General features: G+C 41.5%; 1 protein-coding gene across 1 annotated transcript in view; it reads right to left on the bottom strand.

The window, feature by feature from the left end:
• Positions 1-1,673: 1,673 nt before the first annotated feature.
• The window catches only part of LOC104221513 (uncharacterized), a 39,151-nt gene continuing 20,578 nt past the window's right edge, over positions 1,674-20,246 (bottom strand). Inside the window, exons 2-5 of the mRNA XM_070148581.1 lie at positions 3,211-3,394; positions 2,806-3,124; positions 2,041-2,099; positions 1,674-1,878 (exon numbers count right to left, since the gene is read on the bottom strand). Of these exons, the coding sequence (XP_070004682.1) occupies positions 1,847-1,878; positions 2,041-2,099; positions 2,806-3,124; positions 3,211-3,394 (594 nt within the window). The 3' untranslated portion in view covers positions 1,674-1,846. The remainder of the gene's footprint in view (positions 1,879-2,040; positions 2,100-2,805; positions 3,125-3,210; positions 3,395-20,246) is intronic.

Genomic DNA, 20,246 nt, shown 5'->3' with positions numbered 1-20,246 from the left:
TATTTATTGTTTAATATTTACTTAAAATAATAAAAATAGATTTGTTTAACAAATGATAGTTTTTATAGTCAATAAAAATTTTAAAAGAAGTTTCAGATATTTGTGCTTAATATTAAGTTTTTTAAAGCTTTATCTGTTAATATTATTTATTTAAAAGTATTAATCTGATGTGTCATTTTACTAAATGTGGGTATTTTATTTATTAAATTAATGAGTATGGCTTGGATGATAAATCAATGAGTTTTGATTTTTTAATTTTCATTAAACATATTTCATTAAGCATGATTAAGAATGTGGACTTGAGATTTGTTCACAGTACTGTTACTTATATGTTGAAAATTAATATTAAGAAAAATATTAAATGTACGAAAATATTATAAAAATAATAAATAAAATAATATTAAGTTATTTTAATTATAAGTAAAATATCTGGGTAAAATTATATCATATAGCATATAATATAGATGGTATTACATAGAGTGAGAGGATTTATAATGTAACAGGCATAATAAACTTTTCAAGTGAAAGGTTTGTAAAATCTGGTCAAAGTGATTATTGTGATAACTCGAGCATATTAAAATGAATTTTGTATAACAAAATAAAAAAAGTGATTTTTGGGTATGAACACAGATTTTTACGTAACAAAAGAAATAAAAGTAACTTTTGGGTAATAAACATAAAGTTGAATGACCACACATAAAATTTACTCCTTTATTAGGTTGCTTGTCGGCTCTTTTTTTTTTTTTTTTTTAAGTTCCAATATATACAGTTTCCTTCAGATTCTAAAGAAAACTTGGGAATGTGACGTCTCTCTATCTTCATTTCAGTAATTCTCGGCTTGGCAAAGCTGATTTTTCTGCTTGGATAGTATGTCGGTTTTGATTTGTTAAAGAATATAGTGGGACTGTGGTGCCTTCCTCAATTTAGGACTTACTCATTTCACTGCTTTGATTTGCTAACATATCACTCTAGTAACGTTTCTGATCTCAATTTCATATCAACCTAAGGGAGAAAATATAAAAAGGCAACCCGATGCACTAAGCTCACGCGCGATATGCGTTTGTGTCCGAGAAAGGACCGGATCACAAGAGTTTATTGTGCACAGTTCTGCAAGAGGCTGTTTTCATGGACTTGAACCCGTGACCTCCTGGTCATATAGAATAGAATAAATCAAAATTCACGTGTCAATTTTAATATGGGTCTAGATCTCTCAATGGTTGAGGGTATTTATATTCGAATGTGTAACTGTAGGGTTATATGAGCCTAACAGTCGTGTATCTAAAAGCACTTTTATTTTCAACCGCCAGATGGTAAAGGAAGGTGTCATCCCTCCTTTCTCTTGTAATCATAATAGCATATAATCGAATAGTTGAGTTAGACGGGGGTAACGGCCAAACTATCAAAGAGGTCCGCTACCAAAAAATTAGGAGTTATAACATTCATAAAAGAAAGAAAAAACCAATATAACAACTTCAACTAAGAAAGTATAAGGTACTTAAATGCAGGGTAGATATGAACAATCTTTTAAAGTAGATGGATAAATATGACTCTTTCCGTTTAAAAAAATTGCAGTTGAACAAAAAGAAATAAAAGAAACGAGTTAAAAGATTTACATGAAGGCAACGAGCTACATAATGAATAAACAGGCATAAACAAAAGCAAAGAAAACCAGCTGAACGAGATGAAAAAATCAACTTAATCAATCTAATTCTCAATAGAAGGACAATCACCTTTATACAAGCAATGATACAAGCTGGTTCCTCCTTGGGAATGGCAAGGTGGACAGCTGCAGGCATTCTAGTGCACTAGCAGTTCATGTTGTCAGACCAACATGCAAAGGTGCAACTCACTTTCGCACAATTCTTGTTCTCACACCCCCTGGATTCAAAAGATTTCTCAAAACTTTAGAATCACGAGAAACCACTTAGCTGAAGGCAGAAGATACAATGATCAAAACTAAACCTGCTACCGTAAAAGTTAAGGGTACAGGAAGAATATATATATAGAGAGAGAATGTCATAAGCTTAAGCTAACACTGACCTTCAGTTTCCTCAAAGTCAATTTCTTTTACTAGTTCAGAAGTTGCATTGTACTCAAACCTGCAAGATGAAATGGTATAAATATATGAACAAATAACAATAACATAAGACATTTTCCCCAAGATTAAACAGGCAAACTTTGCGAGGTAGAGGAGGAGCCAAAAAGACAGATAGTGCATCATAGGAAAAAGGAAGCAAAAAAATAAGAGCAACATGTTTTGAGATGCTCCAAGCACCCTCTTTCTTTCTGTTTCAGGAATAAGCAATTTCAACCGTCCTATCATCTACATACATGTTCCCATGATTAAGATTTTATCATCATGCACAGTTTGCATATGTCTTGTCCGTCGTAAAACTCATTATATATTCTAGCTAGGCAAGGAGATTAATTTGATGCCACTCTAATACGAATGACAGAATGGATCACATCAGCTATTTTCTCTTTTTCTGATAAGGATCTATTTCTCATTATATCAGGTAGGAGTATTTTTCTACAACCAATATTGAAATCCTTAGTATGAAAGCAAGATACAGTATTCACTAGTATATGTGCATGGCATGAAATCAAGCTAAAACATTCTGACTTCAATTCTTTGGCCCCTTGATCATAATCTCATACACTGTTCTTCAGCAATACAGACTAAACTACTTCGATAATATCTGCAGATGCATCCATTTGCAGCTCATATTTTTTTGAAGGTCAGATAAGCCAGATGAAGAAGAATTGAGGAGTTCAAAGTCAATAAGAAAATGGCACTTCACTTACCTATTAGAGAGTAGCACCTCAAGTTCGTAGTCGGATTGACTCTTGGTAGCGTCTACTAAGACGGTTACAATTTCCGTCTTCCGGGTACTGGCCATCAGTAGATCATACTCAGTTGGGATAATTATTGCTAAGAAATTATCACTTAGTTCACTCAAACAGAGCTTTTCAACGGCTGCCAGAGAAATCCGCCTTTTAAGTGCATCAATGTCTGGATCTACAATGTAAATGGCAAAATCAGTCATAAGAAGAATGCGCCGCTTCATCTTTCCTGAACTTGTGAACTTCAGAACCTTGTCTGCAAAGAGAACTTTTTTGTCACCTGCAAAAGATTACACAAATCAGCATTGATTTAGATATTAGTTTAGAAAGATGAATCATGAAACATCCATGCGTAATCAATCCCACCAAGGTGCTGAAAGGAATAAAATGCACTACTATCAGCTATTATTACAGTGTCTGCCTCGCAGCTAAAACTAACTGCTACAGTAATTGCGTAGAAATCTAGAGATGCCAAGCAAAATCCATGTAGCCATTCATCACTTGCTGCAAAAAGCTGAAGAATAGCTTTCAGTTTCTCTTTGTAACAAAACTATGAGTGAAACAACGAATATCCTCAACTTTTCCTTTGTGATAAGAACAAAACAATATCCTCAACTTAACTACAACACCAAGTAAAACAAGGATTATTTCGTTCGAACTGCAAGCAACAGGCAACGATTTTCATTCGAGGCAAACAAAGTGAACTCAGAAATTCTGAAAGTTTCATTTTAAAGAAAAAGGTTATCCCGATACAGTTACACGGGTTCATTTTTATATTTTACCAAAAAATGGGAAAAGAGAAGAACATGATGTACAACTGTATATCACTAGAGGGTTGTTCCGAGTGAAGATTTACCCCAACAATATTAACTAAGAGCTCCTACAGTTTTTCTAATTTCTCAACCTTAGTATTTTACAGTATTTTATATCACAATCTTACTATTCCTCTAAGTACATGTTGATTTAGAAATTCAGTGTTTTTAAAACCGGAAAAAGCAAAATAGTGATAAGGTACTTCTATTTACACCATCCACACAATTGTTTGTAGATTAAGGGTGTGTTTGGTATGATCGAAAATATTTTTCAGAAAATGTTTTCCAATTTTTCCATGTTTGGTTGACTTAAATCTTTTGGAAAATATTTTCCTCATGAACTCATTTTCCTACGTTTTCCCTATCAAGAGAAGGGAAAACATTTTCCAAAACTCTTTTTCAACCTTCCTTACCATATTCCCCATCCCACCCCCACACCCAACCTACCCACCCCACCCTATCCACCCTACCCCACCCTAAATAAAAATGTTATTAATAATACTTTCTTTTCATGTTATAGATATATATATATATATATGTTAAAAATAGTAATAAACTTGTTTCCATTGTCCACATTTGTTTAGATTTGTTTACATTAATTTAATGTTTTCATACATATAGTTAGAAAAGAGTGAGGTGTGGACATGTGTGAATTTGTGTAAACAAAACTATATATTCTCTTCTTTTTTTTTTGAATATTTTTTCAAGATTTAAAATAGCTACAAAATATTAATAAAACTATTTTTGTAATTTTCGTTTTTATATATAAAGATAAAATATGAAGTAATATTTTTTGTATTTTTCAAAATTATAATGACTGCAAACATTAATAGAACTATATATTTTTTGTAATTTTTCGAATTTATATAAATTACAAAATAAAGTGCAATTTTTGTATTTTTTCAAGTTTATGAGAAATACATAAACTAAAATTTATATATGTATTTTTGTGATTTTTCTTTTTGCAACGAAATAAAGTAAAATAGTTAAAATGGCTATATTAGACCCAATTACATATTTATGCTAAAAAAATGTGAAAATCCTCGGGGAGGGTCAAAAATCACGTGCTTACAGCTGCCCCTCTTTGACTGGAAACACGAAGAGTTTTCCGACAAAGAACGACTAGACGTGTTTTTGACCCGACCATTACTTGGACGGACTACACTTAAGGAAAGGGAGGGAATGTGACCGAGCCCTGGTATCTGAGCTGCCTACATATCCTTGGTTATACAGGAATCAGGCCACGTGTAGTTCGGGAATGAGAGAGATAGTGAAGTGTACCGAGGTGAAGAGCCGATCGAGGTGCCGTTCCGTTGAGGTTCCGGTCCGCGGTCCTGCCATTACATCAAAAATGATAACTGAAAAAGACTAACTAAACCTATTAGCTACTAGTTACAAGAATTTCTATCTCTAAGTCTTTTGAAACTTGATCTTGAGTGTTGAATGGTGCTTCATACAGACTTTGGATTTGAACCTTGTCACACCTCCTTTTTCCGCACCCGCGAGGGTGCAAGGGAGTTTTTCCAATTAAAGGACAATCGAAACGGGATTGGTTTATTTATTTCAGAGTCGCCACTTGGGAGATTTAGGGTGTCCCAAGTCACCAATTTTAATCCCGAATCGAGGAAAAGAATGACTCTATATTACAGTCTGCGTACCAGAAATCCGGATAAGGAATTCTGTTAACCCGGGAGAAGGTGTTAGGCATTCCCGAGTTCCGTGGTTCTAGCACGGTCGCTCAACTGTTATATTTGGCTTATTTATCTGATTTTAAATACAATATGAACTTATGTGTAAGTTTTATCTTTCAACCGCTCTTATCATTTACTGTTATTTTTATCAAGAATTGCAACGTTATAAAAATGTATCTCGAACCACGTTACAATCAATGTACCCGTGGTCGTCGACAAACTTTGACTCCGTTGAGATTTGGATTTGGGTCACATCAATGTGCACCCGAGTTTAAGGAAATTAAATTATTAAAGGCGCTCCTAAAGCGACTAGCGGATTTATTTTGGGTAGGACCGTGAAATTTTACTAAACGGTCCATCCCGAAGTCTAAACAATTTTTAAAGCAAATATTTACTGAAGGCCCCGCAATTTGTATTTTATTTGGCAAGGCTCATCTCATTCTTACATATTTTTTTTAAATGAATTTGCAACGTCATGGACACGCATCTCGAACCACGTCACAGTCAATGTACCCGTGATTAGAAATACATTTCGAATCCGTCGAGATTTGGATTTGGGTCACATAAATGTGCACCCGAGTTTAAGAAGGTAAGGTTTATTAAAGCGTATCCTAAAGAGACTAACGTGTTGTTATTTAGGGAGGGTTGTGAGATTTGCTAAGCAACCCATCCTGGAAACTAAATGCTCCAACAATATACATTTAACAAGGGCCCCGCATTTGCACGTTGTGTTTATTTTCATCGAGGCTCATCTCGTTCTTATTTTAAAAGGTTATCCTATAGCAACTACGTTTCTTATCGCGTTTGTCCTTATCAATTGAAAACAGTATATAGTCCTAATTAATTAAATGCTTGCAAGCTATTTGTAATGACATTCAGAAAAGCTAAAAAATTCAGAAATGGGGCTGTATATGCAGTCAGCCGAACAAACAATTCTAGGCCCAAATCCAGCCCATGCGTGATAGGCCAGACCTGGGCCTTTGCCTGCTCTACGCGGGCCTACTTAGTTTGCTTCGATTTGGGCTCGACCTTCATGAGGTTGAGGCCCTGAACTGATTCTTTATTTTGTGAAATGAGTTTATCAATTTATGGGACAATATGGCAGAAGGAGAAAGAACTTTAACTAAAACGGATAGCTTTCCTATTTGGCCTACATTAGAGAATATACTATACCATCAGACTAAGTCTGAAATACAACTTATTACACTGGGCATATTCTCACCTAGCAGTATACATACAAGGCTAGCATTCGTTAACCTACATTGATATACTTAGTATGTAGGCTGCTTCTATTGTCCAAACAAAAATGAAAATCATTATACAGTACATGATATCTAATGTAACAATTTATGTATAAAAGTCACTCTTCAGGTCTTTTCTTTTGTATTCATGCTCAACTTTCCAATTACATTTGACAGAGTATTAGTCATGTACCTGGTATAGAGAGACAAAAGAAGAAGGAAATGATCAGCTGGGCAGTATGCAGTAAATACAGCAGCAGCAGACACACAGTAACAACACAGCAACAACCAACTAGACCAAGTGTTTTCCACAGTCACAGATAACCAACAATATCTCCCAGAATACAAGGACTAGCAGATAGTTGAAACCAAGCCAGCAATCCCAGGAAACAGTAAAGAAATAACAGCAGTAACTGAGGGTTCAAATGCAGTAAAACTAATAGTTCAATAACCAACAAACAACTCAGCCAATGCAAGCAACAGAACTTGGCCAAGGCAGCTTTGAACAATATGCACTCTTGTACAACTTTCAGGCAGTGTTTGGTTGCAATCTATTTGGAAACCAACTTAGGTTATTCAGCTTTCTTCAAACTCAGTAAACCTTTCTTTAGACTAAAAGTTTCAGCTTTAAAACTCGAAATTCCAGTCTTTTCTCTCTTTTTTCTGAAGACTAAAAGTCCAGCCTTTCGTTTTCTCTTTTTCTCAAGACTCAAAATCCCCCCTCTTTTTGTTTTTGAATGGCCTATTTATAAGCCAAAGACTAAGTGCAGCTAGGCTGCCCCCCCCATCATCTGCAACTTGCAGTCTGCCCATACCCCTTAAAGCCCATCCCTAAACATCTTTTGGTGTCAGCCCCCTTTATTCTCCACGCCTGGTTTTTGTTTAATCCAGAATTATGGGCTCATTTGTTTATTCATTTTAAGCCCCATACCCTTGTGTCTTGTTCCCCATTGGTATTAGTTTAATCCCAAATTAGTACCCCATTTGTCAGCTCACTTAAACTAATTACTTTTGTTCTTTTTAACACCCCAGAATACCCCTGTCAACCTTGATTATTACTGCCCCTGCCTACTGCAGCATCAGGGCATTTTTTTGAACTGATGAAAGCTCGAACTCAAGACTGCCTGGGCTGAACCTTTTCAGTCAGTTTTATAGTGCAAACAAACCATTTCAAACAATGCTGGGGCACACAGTCAGTGACAAAGCTCAATTAGTCATGCGACCTTATTAGCTCATTCGATTTATTAGTTATAGAAAGCTAATCGACGATATTTATCGAGTCGACTATACTAATTATAACAGGTAATAATCAATCGCTCACATAAACAATATGTTTGGGGACCTAAAGGGCATCAGCCAACTTTTGTTCAATTACTGGGGCCTATATGAATTATTTATGCGACGACTATACTAATCGGACATGCTTTTCACAGAGTGTATTCAGAACACAAATAGAAGACAATCGACCAAATAAAAGGTCTTTACAGAGATGAAAGAAATCCAAAAAAAATAACAAAATAACAAACAAACACAAAGAGATATGCTGACAACTTATTTGGAAATAAAACAAAAGAACGGAAAACTTACCAAAACGTTTAAACCAAACAGACCCAAATCAAACTCGACTTCGAACTTTTGAGGCCGAACAAACTTTAATCAGGGTGTTCTCACATGAGAACACCTTGATTAAGGTCTATTAGACCTCAAACCTATGTCCAAACCGGCCGGATTCCCCAAGTGCATGTGTTCTAAAGTCTGGATTTTCAGATCTGGATTTTTGGGAGTTGTGGGTAGATTCGGACCAAACCAAGCTTGGTTTGGTCACGAGGAAGGTCAGGGGGGTGTCTGGTATGAAGATGGGGTGGTTTGGCATAGATCCGGGTTCGACTCAAATCTTCAAATGAAGATTCGAGACGAACGAAAGTGATTCGAGGCTAGGGAGTAACAGATCCATGTTTAGGAGAGTGAGGGGGTCTTAGGGTGTTCGGGAGGTGGCCACCGGCGTTCATGCCGCCGGGTTTTGGTGGAAGGGGAACTAAGGCGGCTTGCTAGGGTTTGGGGGTTTCAGGCTGGGGAAGGAGACGAGTGAGGGGTGGGGTTCGGATAGGGGGTGCGGGGTGAAGGGTCAAGTTTATATATGGAAGGGGAAGAGAGATTGGAGCCGTTAGATCAAGTGATCTGAACGGCTTAGATCTATTGGTGGGTAACAGGACGGGGTCGTTTGGTATGGGAACGGGGTCGTTTTGGTTTAGGTGAGGGGTTGGGTTGAACCGGCTAAATAGGTCGGGTCCTGAGGGAAGCCAGGGACCATTGGATCAATGAGGTTGGACGGCTCAGATCAACTTGCCTGAAACGGCGTCGTTGAGGTGAGTTGGACAGCCTGATCTGGACCGTTCCTTTGAATCAGATCAACGGCTTCAAATGGGGACGCCGATACGACGTCGTTTGAGTCCGTGCTTGGGCAGGCTGGATTTGGACTGGATCAGTGTTGGTTTGGGCCTGTTTTTGTTCCATTTATTTTGGCCCCAACCGATTTTCTTCTCTTTTTTTTCTAGTTTCATTTTTCTTTTGAAACAAAAAAATGAAATAAAATAAAATAATAGACAATAAAATAATGAAATTAAAACTAAACAACAATGGAACATTTTAACACAATTATCACCAAATATTCAAGTAAGTTAACTAAAAGCCTAGAACGAACGATGCACACATATGTATATATATATATTTTTTTTTGAATTTTCTTTTACTAACACATATTTTTGTATTTTTGTTTGGTAATGACTAGATGTAAAATGGACAGACCCATAAATGACTAACAACACATGTCACGGAAAACTCGAAAAATTGTACAGCGAAATCATTTGTCACTATTTTTATTTTCTTTTGGAGCGATTGCTCGTAAAGCAAAAATCACGTGCTTACAGCTGCCCCTCTTTGCCCGAAGACACGAAGGGTTTTCGCGCAAAGATAAAGCGAGCGATTTTTGCCCGTCTGAATACTCCGTGTGAAGCATTTTTTGAAAAAGCTTTGACCGAACCTTTGCTTCAGAGGTTTCCTACATATCCTGGGCTGAACAGGAATCAGGTCAATGTAGTTCGGGAAATCTTTGGTAGCTGGGACTACCGTGTGACTGTAGTGTTTGCTGTTGTTGTGCGCTGTTGTATGCTGCTGTAGGATGCTACGGCTCAACCGATCTTCCTATTACATTGCTCTAAAAGGAAAACAAGAAGCTAAGCTAAACTGAGGATCCTGGAATCTTATCCATCTTCAACTTGTTCTTGTTGCCTTGCTTTCTTGTCGGCTAACGCTTTCCTCTGATGCCTTTATCTTGTGACTTTGGGAGATGAAGTTGGTCCTTTGCTGACGTTTGAATGCCAGTTTTCATCACTTTGCTTGATCCGCTGGGGATACGGCTTTCTTCTTTAAATCTTCCAATGGTTTCTTCAGTGGTATGTTTCTTCATCAGCATCGTCATACCGGGCATGCTACAACGTTCCCAAACTGCTTCTTTTGAGATGCGTTCCTTTTTCCTTTTGAATTGCGCGCTTGCCTTTGCAATCGTATGCTTCTGGGGATTTTATTGTTTCCTGCTTGGGGATCTCTGTTGCAACCTTCCTTCTTCAGGTGGGGCTACTGATTCCGAACTCTAGAGCTAAAAGTATTCCCGCATTATACTGGTGGGTGACCTAGAACTTAAAATGTATTCCCGCATTATACTGGTGGGCGACCTAGAACTTAAAAGTATTCCCGCATTATACTGGTGGGCGACCTAGAACTTAAATGTATTCCCGCATTATACTGGTGGGCGACCTAGAACTTAAAAGTATTCCCGCATTATACTGGTGGGCGACCTAGAACTTAAAAAGTATTCCCGCATTATACTGGTGGGCGACCTAGAACTTAAAAGTATTCCCGCATTATACTGGTGGGCGACCTAGAACTTAAAAGTATTCCCGCATTATACTGGTGGGCGACCTAGAACTTAAAAGTATTCCCGCATTATACTGGTGGGCGACCTAGAACTTAAATGTATTCCCGCATTATACTGGTGGGCGACCTAGAACTTAAAAAGTATTCCCGCATTATACTGGTGGGCGACCTAGAACTTAAAAGTATTCCCGCATTATACTGGTGGGCGACCTAGAACTTAAAAGTATTCCCGCATTATACTGGTGGGCGACCTAGAACTTAAAAGTATTCCCGCATTATACTGGTGGGCGACCTAGAACTTAAATGTATTCCCGCATTATACTGGTGGGCGACCTAGAACTTAAAAGTATTCCCGCATTATACTGGTGGGCGACCTAGAACTTAAATGTATTCCCGCATTATACTGGTGGGCGACCTAGAACTTAAATGTATTCCCGCATTATACTGGTGGGCGACCTAGAACTTAAAAGTATTCCCGCATTATACTGGTGGGCGACCTAGAACTTAAATGTATTCCCGCATTATACTGGTGGGCGACCTAGAACTTAAAAGTATTGAAATTGTTTCCCCGTTCTTCCGAGAAAATTTTCGACAATCGGCAGAAAATTTTCTGCCCCGGTTTTTGGTGACTTCCATGGCAGTGCATCTTGCGGCCATCATCAATCCTTTGTTTTCCTGCAGCAGACAAAAGGATTTAATCAGTTTTAAATCGTGGTGGTAGAGGGTGCCTTTCTGGCGAGCAATTTTTCTTTCTTCCTTTTCTTGCTCTTTGTCCCCATAATTGGTTGGCGGGCAAAGTTGCCTGTTGGGGTCTCTAGCCTGCTGGGGATTGGTTTTCAATTTATCCCCTTTTCTGCTTTCTTTTAAAACACATGATGTGGGAGTCTGCTTCTAACTCCCGAAACCACTCCCTTTTGGAGCTTACTTCTTCCAACATTTCCGAGCACAATCCCTGCATTGCCTGGGGCCGGCCTTTTAAGACTGTTTGTATTACCCTGCATTGGGTGAATTTCCCTTCGGTTTCTGGTAGTAAGCTTTGAAAAATCCTTTAAAGACACTTTTTAGGAAAAGAAAATAAAGATATGGAAAAGAGAAAAACTTTGTGAACCAATATTTTGTGGGAGGAGCTAATCAAAAGAACTTATCTGGAGGACACAACTGGTCCCCGTGATCATGACATGCACCATAGATTCCCGACACAGTCTATTTGTATCGATCGATTCGCCCGATGGTCTGACTTGCTGGGGATGATAAAGGAGTGTTCACTTCGTTTCGAATGTGGTAGCTTTGCTGATCTGTCTTGCCGCCTCATAGTGCCCTTCGAGGGGTTTTCACTAATGAGACTCTCTCTTTTCTCTCATCTCCCGGCGCCTTATGGTGCCTGTGAAGGTTTTCACCAATAAGACTCTCTCATTTCATATCCCTCATCTTACATCGCCTCTCGGTGCCTGCGAAGGTTTTCACCGATGAGACTCTCTCATTTTATTTCTTTCGAGGAATCGGGGTGTTGTAGATACGACCCTCTCTTCCGGGGGTTCTTTTGACTATCAACTCATTCCCAGTCTTACGATCCTTTTCTTTGCTGGGGATCGGTGTATTATTCTCGGCCTTATTTGCCAGATTTGGCATCTCTCGAACATTGATCGGGAGGTCTTTTGGATGTCGATGTTGGTTTTGGTGTGGGATTGAAGGAAGGCTAAAAAAAATGAAAACAACTTGAAGGGTGATGTGCTACAACTTTTGGAATCAAACCTTTGTTGGAACTTAAAACATAACTTCTGCCCCAGTTTTCTTGCTTGGGGAATTTATTTATTTTTTACTCTTAGGTTGTGCTACGTGCGTTACGCACGCTGTGTCTATTATGCACACCATGTACATTATGCATCCTATATTTATTACGATGCATACTATGACCGAGCCGTGAGGCGCCTACGTATCCTCTTCGAGGAATCAGGTCAAACGTAGTTCCCACGGTTTTATATTTCTTATGATTTTATCTTCTTTTTTCTTCTTCTTTTTTTTTTTTTTTCATGTCCTTTCCATTAGTGATTCCAAAAGAGGGGTATGAAAGAATTAGCTCAAGGCTCAAAGGGGGAAGCGAAGGTTAAAAGTGTTTGGATAGAAGAAAGAATTGCCTCCGTCATCTCATTATTCAACAAATGCCAAATACAAACAAATAAACCAAAATTGCCATAATTTAAAGAAATTACGCATAATATCTCTTGACTGCATCTGAATTGATAGCCATGTCGACGCATCTACCTTCGACATCTGTCAAACACAAAGCACCATTGGCCAAGACTCTGGTCACGATATAAGGCCCTTGCCAATTTGGGGCGAATTTGCCTTTCGCCTCGACCTGATGTGGGAGGATCTTCTTCAATACCTGCTGCCCTACTTCAAACTTCCTGGGGCGCACCTTTTTATTATACGCTCTTGCCATTCTCTTCTGGTACAGCTGACCATGGCACACTGCTGCCAATCTTTTCTCATCTATCAGGCTCAATTGTTCCAGGCGAGCTTTGATCCATTCATCATCATCAATTCCGGCTTCAGCGACAATTCGGAGGGACGGAATTTCGACCTCTGCTGGTATCACGGCCTCAGTTCCATACACCAACAAATAAGGAGTTGTGCCTATGGAAGTCCGGACGGTAGTGCGGTAACCCAACAAGGCAAAGGGCAACTTCTCGTGCCACTGTCTGGATCCTTCCACCATTTTTCGCAGTATCTTCTTGATATTCTTATTGGCTGCTTCGACTGCTCCATTTGCCTTAGGACGATATGGGGTGGAATTGCGGTGTGTAATCTTGAATTGTTGGCATACCTCTTTCATCAGGCTGCTATTAAGATTCGTACCGTTATCCGTGATGATCACTTTTGGGATCCCAAATCTGCAGATGATATGGGAGTGAACAAAGTCCACCACTGCCTTCTTAGTTACCGATTTGAAGGTTTTAGCCTCAACCCATTTGGTGAAGTAATCGATGGTCACTAGAATGAACCTATGACCGTTGGATGCTGCTGGCTCGATGGGCCCAATGACATCCATGCCCCATGCTACAAACGGCCAGGGTGCTGACATCGTATGCAATTCTGTTGGCGGAGAGTGAATCAAGTCTCCATGTATTTGGCACTGATGGCATTTCCTCACGAAAGTGATACAGTCGTGTTCCATGGTGAGCCAATAACACCCCGTTCGAAGGATTTTTCTTGCCAATACATATCCACTCATGTGGGGCCCGCAAACTCCAGCATGTACTTCTGCCATAACCGTCGTTGCCCGCCCGGCATCTATGCATCTCAACAATCCCAAATCCGGGGTTCTTTTGTACAATACCCCTCCACTGAGGAAGAAACCATTCGACAACCGCCGAAGGGCTCTTTTTTGGTCTCCAGAGGCATGTTCTGGATATATCCCCATCCTGAGGTATTCTTTGATATCATGAAACCAGGGTTCGCCATCCGCTTCTTCTTCTATGGCATTGCAGTAGGCGTGCTGATCACGGACCTGGATGTGTAGAGGATCAACATACATTTTGTCAGGGTGGTGCAGCATTGATGCCAAGGTGGCCAAGGCATCCGCAACCTCATTGTGAACTCTCGGGATGTGTTTGAACTTTACCGATCGAAATTGCTTGCTCAGATCATGCAAGCATTGTCGGTATGGTATGAGCTTTAGATCTCGTGTTTCCCATTCACCCTGAATTTGATGTACCAAGAGGTCCGAGTCTCCCAAGACCAAGACGTCTTGGACATCCATGTCGGTAGCCAGGCGCAGACCCAGAATGCAAGCCTCATATTCGGCCATATTGTTGGTGCAATAGAAGCGTAGTTGAGCCGTAACAGGATAATGCCGTCCTGTTTCAGAAATGAGTACTGCTCCTATTCCAACCCCTTTTGCGTTTGCAGCTCCATCGAAGAAAAGCTTCCAACCTGGTTCCTCAGGTAATTCCAACTCATTCGTATGCATCACCTCTTCGTCAGGAAAATACGTTCTTAAGGGCTCGTATTTTTCATCAACGGGATTCTCTGCCAAATGGTCTGCCAGTGCCTGGGCTTTCATGGCCGTCCTCGTCACGTAGATGATATCAAATTCTGTGAGCAGAATTTGCCATTTTGCTAACCTTCCCGTGGGCATAGGTTTCTGAAAGATATACTTCAGCGGGTCCAAACGGGATATGAGATAAGTAGTGTATGAAGACAAGTAGTGCTTCAACTTCTGAGCTACCCAAGTTAGGGCGCAGCATGTTTTCTCGAGTTGAGTGTACTTGACCTCATGCACTGTGAATTTCTTGCTAAGATAGTAGATGGCCTGCTCCTTCCTTCCTGTGTCATCATGTTGCCCCAGTACACAACCAAATGAATTTTCCAAGACCGTCAGGTAAAGGATTAGGGGCTTCCCGGGCTTAGGCGGGACCAATACGGGTGGATTAGATAGATACCCTTTGATTTGGTCGAAAGCCTCCTGACACTCTGTCGTCCAACCTACTGCAGCATCCTTTCTCAGTAGCCGAAATATGGGTTCACAAGTTGCTGTGAGTTGAGCGATGAACCTGCTGATGTAATTGAGTCTACCCAGCAAACTCATTACCTCTGTTTTGTTCCTTGGCGGTGGCAAGTCTCGGATGGATTCAATTTTGGATGGGTCTAACTCAATCCCCCGTCGACTGACGATGAATCCTAGCAACTTTCCTGATGGAACCCCGAATGCGCATTTGGCCGGGTTAAGCTTGATATCATACCTTCGGAGTCTTTGGAAAAATCTCCTTAGGTCTGCTACATGGTCCTCCTGACGCCAAGATTTGATGATCACATCATCGACGTACACTTCTATTTCTTTGTGTATCATGTCATGAAACACAGCAGTCATTGCTCGCATGTACGTTGCCCCAGCGTTCTTTAACCCGAACGGCATTACCCGATAGCAGTAGGTTCCCCATGGCGTAATAAACGCTGTCTTCTCAGCATCCTCTTCGTCCATTAGGATCTGATGATAACCCGCATAGCAATCCACAAAGGATCCGATCTCGCGCCCAGCGCAATTATCGATCAGGATATGAATGTTGGGTAACGGGAAATTGTCCTTGGGACTTGCTTTGTTGAGGTTGCGGTAGTCGACGCACACCCTGATTTTTCCATCCTTCTTTGGGACTGGTACCACATTGGCCAACCACTCGGGATATCGAGTGACCCGAATGACCTTCGATTGCAACTGCTTAATCACTTCTTCTTTGATCTTTACACTCATTTCTGTTTTAAATTTCCTTAGTTTTTGCTTGACCGGAGGGTATGCCGGGTCAGTGGGCAATTTGTGAACCACTAAATCGGTGCTCAATCCAGGCATATCATCATATGACCATGCAAAAACATCTTTGAATTCCCTGAGAGTTTCGATCAATTCTGCTTTGACATTTGGCTCAATGTGGATGCTAATTTTGGTCTCTTGGATGATATCAGCGTCTCCTAGGTTCACAGCCTCAGTGTCGTTTAGGTTAGGCTTGGGTTTCTCTTCAAATTGGCACAGTTCTCGGTTTATTTCTTCGAAGGCTTCCCCTTCGTCACATTCGGATTCATCATCACAAAAGACCTCTTGTATCATTGAGTCAGATTCAGATTGATTTATTAGACTAGGTCGAAGATCCGCTGTGCATGCCATGTCATTAGGACCAGTAAAAAGAGAACTGTTCAGAAAGAAAAAGAACAAAACAAGAAATTAAAACGGGACAAAAGAAAAGAACTTTATTAAATTTGCAGGATAAAAAGGGTTCACACTTTTACAAAACGAAAGTAAAATTGGGATTACACCCTTGAATAATCCGATCAAACAAACAAACAAACAAAACATTAATCAAAGCCTACTACCAAGACTCCCCTCGGACAGGAAGAGGAGTAACCGTCCAATTGTTGATCTTGGCCTCAGGCCCCACAAATTGTATCTCTGCTCTGCTGGAACCTTCTCCAGCTTCCACCATACTGACATCCGCAAATAGCCTCTCAAAACTCTGATTGAGGTCTTCATTTATACCGATCAAAGGTCCTCGAATCTTTGGGATCGCTGACCCCTTGGCACTAGCTTTAACAAAAGACCTTGAGAGGCGTGGCACTGGTTTAGGCAGAAACCAGACCCTCTTCTTCATTTTTCGCGCCTCCTTCCTGTCTGCTGCGGTTGGTTTGAACCCCAACCCGAAGGTTTCCAGATTCTTAGGAAGGGAAACAGGTTGGACTATCCCTTGAAGTTCAACTCCCAGGCCTTTTCCCGGCACAAATCCGTTACCCAGCATCTCCGATACCATCATGACTGTTGCGGCAGCTACCCTAGGGTGCGGGATGATTTCTCCTTCAGAGATTTTGTTGGCCGACCCTGTATCGAGAATCTGGTAGACCCAAGGACCCTTGTCATCAGTGGTCTCTATGAAAGGCACAATGGTTCCGCCCATGGTGCATGTTGTATCCTCACCGTGCAACACGACCTCTTGTCTTTCCCACTCGAACTTCACTGTCTGATGTAGGGTGGAAGGCACCGCTTTAGCTGCGTGAATCCAGGGTCGTCCTAACAGCAAGTTGTAAGATACCGTGGCGTCCAATACCTGGAATTCCATGGTAAACAGGACCGGGCCAATGGTTAGTTCAAGTACAACATCCCCCACAGTGGCTGTTCCGTTTCCGTCAAACCCTCGGACACAGATGCTATTCTCCCGGATTCTTCCACGGTCAATCTTTAACTGGTCCAGGGTGGATAATGGACAAATATTGGCGCTTGAGCCGTTATCCACCAATACTCGGGTTACCACCGAGTCTTCACATTTGACAGCTAGGTATAGAGCTTTGTTATGCTCCGTACCTTCCACCGGCAGGTCATCATCTGAGAATGTCACTCTGTTCACCTCGAAAATCTTGCTAGCAATGGTTTCCAGGTGGTTTACAGAAATCTCACTGGGTACATGAGCCTCGTTCAATATCTTTAACAGGGCCCGACGATGTTCCTCGGAATGGAGGAGTAATGACAATAGTGAGATCTGGGCAGGTGTTTTTCTCAGCTGCTCAACCACAGAATAGTCTTGTACTTTCATCTTCCTCAGGAAGTCTTCAGCCTCTTCTTCTGACACTGGCTTCTTGGTTGCCACTGGGTTGGTTTTTCTTAACTCCGCCGGAGCAAAACATCGACCTGATCGAGTCAAACCTTGCGCTTCACAACTGACTTCTTCCACCTGTTTTCCTTGGTACGTTACCACTGCTTTTTCATATTTCCAGGGCACAGCCCTGCTGTCAAGCATAGGCAGTTGGACCACCGGCTTTATGGTCACCCGTTCTCTACATACCCCTTTCAACATGACTGCCGGTGTGGGCAGGATCCCTGGTATTACCAATTTGCTTGGCTCGGGTTTGCTTGTTATGACGGACGGGTTCTTCCCCCATATTACTACCGGCTTGACGCCTTCTCCCTGCGACTGTACCTTTGTTCCTCCACCGGTTAAGACTTCTTTTGGGGCAGCTTGGATCATCATCACTGTTTGTGGAGGGTTTTCTTAATTCACCTCCCTCACACACCAACTCAATCATGTGAGCTTCGTGGTGCGCTGGCAGCGGGTTTTGGTTGATGTTAGGAGCCTCCGGTGTCTGGACCTCGATCTTATTGGTGTCAATAAGATCCTGTATGGCATGCCTTAACTTCCAACACTTCTCGGTATCGTGCCCGAGCATCCCTGAACAGTATTCACAACTGATTGAACGGTCCAAATTCTGAGGCGGGGGATTTGGTTCCCGAGTATGGACAGGACTAACCAAACCTAATTGCCGCAGCTTGTGGAACACAGCGGTGTAGGTTTCTCCCAGTTCGGTGAAGGTTCTTTGCTTCCGCAACCTGTCATTTCTGGCATCTGGATTTCCCCGGAAACCTGCCCCTGAAGGATTTCTATATGCCCTTGGTGGAGGGTAAGTGTTTTGTGGTGGTGCATATATGTTCTGGGGAGCCGGTGCGCGCCATTGTGGGCGAACCGGAGGCTGAGTGTATACCTGGGCTTGGTGTACGGAACAATGTGGTTCTCGAGGTGGATAGAAATTTTGTGGTGGGTTGTATGGGTAGTTTGACCTGTGAGGCCTGGGTTGGTTGTAGTGCGGCCTGCCAGCCCTGGACCAACTGCCTGCCTCGATCGTGGCAACCTCTTCTTTCTTTCTTCTTAGCGCACCTCCCGTGCCGCTTTGAATAGCCTGGGTTGTGGCCTTAAGTGCCGAATAGTTTAAGATCTTGTCCGACCTCAAACCTTCTTCTATCATGACCCCTATTTTGACCACCTCGTTGAAAGATTTTCCAACCGTTGTCACCAAGTGACCAAAGTAGGTTGGATCCAATGTCTGCAAAAAGTAGTCTACCATTTCTCCCTCTCTCATGGGAGGATCGACTCTAGCTGCTTGTTCTCTCCAGCGGAATCCGAACTCGCGAAAACTTTCCCCGGGTTTCTTCCCAGTTCTCAATAATGTGAGACGGTCGGGGACTATCTCTAGATTGTACTGGAAATGACCTGCAAAAGCCTGTGCCAGATCATCCCACGTGTACCACCTGCTGAAATCCTGCCTGGTATACCATTCCAGTGCAGATCCGCTCAGACTTTGGCCGAAGTAAGCTATCAAAAGCTCATCCTTGCCTCCTGCCCCTCTCATTTTGCTACAGAATCCCCGCAAATGTGCCATGGGATCACCGTGCCCTTCATATAAATCAAACTTGGGCATCTTGAACCCAGCCGGGAGTTGGACATCTGGGAAAGGGCACAGATCTTTGTATGCCACGCTGACTTGATTGCCCAGCCCGTGCAAGTTTCTGAAGGATTGCTCCAGGCTTTTGAACTTTCTTAACACTTCATCCTGTTCAGGGGCCTTAACCGGCTTCTCAACCTCTGCCGGTACTTCCAAATGGGGATTGTAAACCTGTGGTTCCGGTGCGTGGAATGTAGGCTCAGGGGGATAGTATTGTGTATCGTGAGCCTGAAACAATGGCTCACTGGTCGTTCGCTGCAAAGGGGCTGATGCAGGTCCCACAAAAATGGGAATATTGGACGTTGGGAGAGGTTGATGGGGTGGTGGAGCTTGGGAATCATGAGGGCTTCTTTCTTGATGATAGAGGGGATTTGGGCGGCTTGTGGAGGGGCCAGAGTGAGGGTATTCCGGCATGTGTCCCAGGGTCTCAGGGCTCTTTTGTGTTTTGGCCAGGGCTAGCTGCATTGCATGCATCTCTAGTCCCATCCTTTCAATCTTTTCCATTGCCTCTTTTAGCAACTGGCTCATCGGCCTTTCTTCCTCATTACTATTCTCTGAAGTAGTCATGCTTGTTGCTACCGGTCCTTTGGATCTGGTTTGGTATGAATGTGTTGCCAGAATTCTTTAACAACTAACTGTCTGGTATCAGACAACAACAAACTTTGTTAGTGTTAGAGCTTAACAGATTTGATCATAACACATAGAGGATGCAATGCACCTAGGCAATTAATCGTTTCTACATGCCTTGCCTCAAACAACATACGTCATCCCGGTTTGCTCATTCATCCATTTTTAAAGTACTTTGGGAAACCCTGTGTTTTATTTTGTATTTTTATTTTTATTTATTAAAAGCGGTCGAATCTTATGGGGATTGCCTACGTATCACGTCCCCGCGTGAATCAGACCAGGCGTAGTTCTGCCATAAAGTAAAGACACATAGAAATTCTTCCGGAGTCACTTAATTTCATTAT

This window comes from Nicotiana sylvestris, chromosome 6 (genome assembly GCF_000393655.2).
Source record: "Nicotiana sylvestris chromosome 6, ASM39365v2, whole genome shotgun sequence".
Lineage (NCBI taxonomy): Eukaryota > Viridiplantae > Streptophyta > Magnoliopsida > Solanales > Solanaceae > Nicotiana > Nicotiana sylvestris.
The sequence above is the reverse complement of the archived record's forward strand: the minus strand, read 5'-3'. Positions and strand labels throughout refer to the sequence as shown.